At 49.1% G+C, this 2500-nt stretch overlaps 1 protein-coding gene across 2 annotated transcripts in view; it reads left to right on the top strand.

Moving 5' to 3' along the window:
• Positions 1-2500, top strand: part of LOC126581129 (angiotensin-converting enzyme-like) — an 8221-nt gene that overhangs the window by 40 nt on the left and 5681 nt on the right. The window contains exons 1-7 of one of the 2 annotated variants that reach the window (XM_050244597.1): positions 1-395; positions 469-832; positions 895-1115; positions 1183-1325; positions 1395-2102; positions 2168-2340; positions 2414-2500. The exon at positions 1-395 is cut by the window's left edge and continues 40 nt beyond it; the exon at positions 2414-2500 is cut by the window's right edge and continues 114 nt beyond it. In XM_050244597.1, the coding sequence (XP_050100554.1) occupies positions 123-395; positions 469-832; positions 895-1115; positions 1183-1325; positions 1395-2102; positions 2168-2340; positions 2414-2457 (1926 nt within the window). In that variant the 5' untranslated portion in view covers positions 1-122 and the 3' untranslated portion in view covers positions 2458-2500. The remainder of the gene's footprint in view (positions 396-468; positions 833-894; positions 1116-1182; positions 1326-1394; positions 2103-2167; positions 2341-2413) is intronic. The other variant, XM_050244600.1, reaches the window with a different exon arrangement.

The raw sequence follows: 2500 nt of genomic DNA, 5'->3' as shown, positions 1-2500 counted from the left end.
TCGTTCTGAAACAACAAACTACAAAAATATTGTGGCGTAAAAGCATCAGTTCCGTCGTTTCAATGTGGTATTAGGACGATATTTTTCCGTTCAGTCAAACTGTTAGAAAGTGCCAAAGAATCATGAACGCGTTTAGTATAAGAGGCGTCTGCTTCTTCTTCGCGATCGTTCTATGCGTTTGCGGTGGTCCCGTTCATCGCCGTTCCGTAGAATCTGTCGCTTCGCCAGCGGATGATGATAAAGATGTTCGCCAGGGAATCATTGAGCTCGAGAAGTTGTACCAAAAAGTCAAAGCTAACCGAACGCACGCTGCTTGGGATTACGCTTCCAACTTGACCGAACCGAATTTGGAGAAGCAAAACCAAGCGGCTAGCCACTTCGCCGATGTAGCACAGGTAACACGTAAACCAGTGACCGGCTGCTCCATTTTGTACGCCTCGTTCTAATGCAAATGGCGCCTAATTGCAGGAAATAGCTCGCCTCGTAAGCCTGTACCCGTTCGATGAGATGGAGGATGATGATCTGAAGCGACGAGCTAAAAAGCTTTCGACACTCGACGATGCCGCTCTACCTGATGATAAGTTCAAAGAACTGCTCGCTGCGATCGCCAACATGGAATCGAACTATGCAAAGGCAAAGTTCTGTGCGTATGGTGATGATACCAAGTGTGGGCTAACGCTTGATCCTGAGCTGACGGAGATTTTCGCCAATCATCGGGATGCGGCCGAATTGAAGCACTTCTGGGTGCAGTGGCACAACGCGACGGGTGCACCGACGCGGGCTGACTTCCAGAAGTACGTCGATTTGAAGAACGAAGCGGCCCGTTTAAATGGTGAGTTAGCGAAGGGGTTTTGCGGCCGTTATGAAATTATGTAATGATTGTTTAATCGATAGGATTCTCGTCTGCTGCCGAGAGCTGGTTGAAGGAGTACGATGATATTACGTTCGAGCAGCAGGTCGATGATGTTATCACTCAAATCCGGCCCTTGTACGAGCAGCTTCATGCCTACGTGCGGTACAGGTTGCGCCAGAAGTATGGTGATAAGGTTGTCTCGCCTACCGGACCCATACCGATGCATCTGCTCGGCAACCTGTGGGCTCAGACGTGGGACAATGTTAGTATTTTTGTATTTTTGCTTAGTTTCGCACATTTTCTACTGAAATCTGTCTCCTGTTCGCCAGATTGCTGACTTTACGGCCCCTTTCCCGGAAAAGAAGCTGCTAGACGTTACCGATGAGATGGTGCGCCAGGGATACACACCACGACGGATGTTCGAAATGGGAGACGATTTCTTCGTTTCGCTCAACATGACAAGACTGCCACAGTAATAACAGGATGGTTTAATGGTTTTTTGGCGGATTGATCAACTCTTTTTTTTTTAATTTCATTCTAGAACATTTTGGGAGAAGAGCATTCTCGAGAAACCGACCGATGGCCGAGAGCTGGTTTGTCATGCTAGTGCGTGGGATTTCTTTGGCACCGATGATGTCCGCATTAAGCAGTGCACGCGTGTGAATATGCGCGAGTTTTTCGTGGTGCATCATGAGCTCGGTCACATCCAGTATTACTTGCAGTACCAGCACCAACCCATCGAGTTTCGGCGTGGTGCCAACCCTGGCTTCCATGAGGCGGTTGGCGATGTGCTGTCACTGTCCGTGTCCACCGCGAAGCATTTGCGCCGGATTGGTCTGCTGAAGGACTACGTGGAGGATGAGCAGGTCAAGATCAACCAGTTCTATAGGGCCGGTGTCACGAAGCTAGTCTTCCTTCCGTTCGCTTACACACTGGACAAGTATCGTTGGGGTGTCTTCCGTGGGGAAATCAAACCGGAACAGTACAACTGCAAGTTCTGGGAGATGCGCTCGAAGTACTCCGGCGTTGAGCCACCGGTCGTACGCAGCGAGGCTGATTTGGATCCTCCGGCAAAGTACCATGTGTCGGCGGATGTGGAATATCTGCGGTATTTTGTATCGTACGTGATTCAGTTCCAGTTCCACCGTGCGGCTTGTGCTTTGGCCGGCGAGTACGTCAAGGGTGATCCAGAGAAAACGCTCAACAACTGTGACATCTACCAGAGTGCTGCTGCCGGAAACAAACTCAAGTATGTCACATGCCAGCGTCACGATTTAAAGGAATTAATTTCATTATTTCATTGATCATCCGTAGAGAGATGCTTTCGCTGGGATCATCGAAGCCGTGGCCCGATGCAATGGAAGTTCTGACCGGAGAGCGCAGGATGAATGCGGATGCCTTTTTGGAGTATTTCCAACCGCTGTACGTTTGGCTGCAGGCAGAGAACGAACGAAATGGAGCGCACATTGGATGGACACCAACCGACAGTAAGTGGTTCTCGCCAGTAATGTGATGCGAGCGCGATTTGCTTAAAAATGGAATCCTTTTTTTAATTTGCAGAATGTGTATCGAACAACATTGACTTCTTGAAGGGATCGGAGTAACGAATGGATTGACCAATCATGGACTCACTAGACACACTTTATG

The sequence above is a fragment of the Anopheles aquasalis genome, chromosome 2, assembly GCF_943734665.1.
Source record: "Anopheles aquasalis chromosome 2, idAnoAquaMG_Q_19, whole genome shotgun sequence".
NCBI classification, from domain to species: Eukaryota; Metazoa; Arthropoda; class Insecta; order Diptera; family Culicidae; genus Anopheles; species Anopheles aquasalis.
The sequence above is the reverse complement of the archived record's forward strand: the minus strand, read 5'-3'. Positions and strand labels throughout refer to the sequence as shown.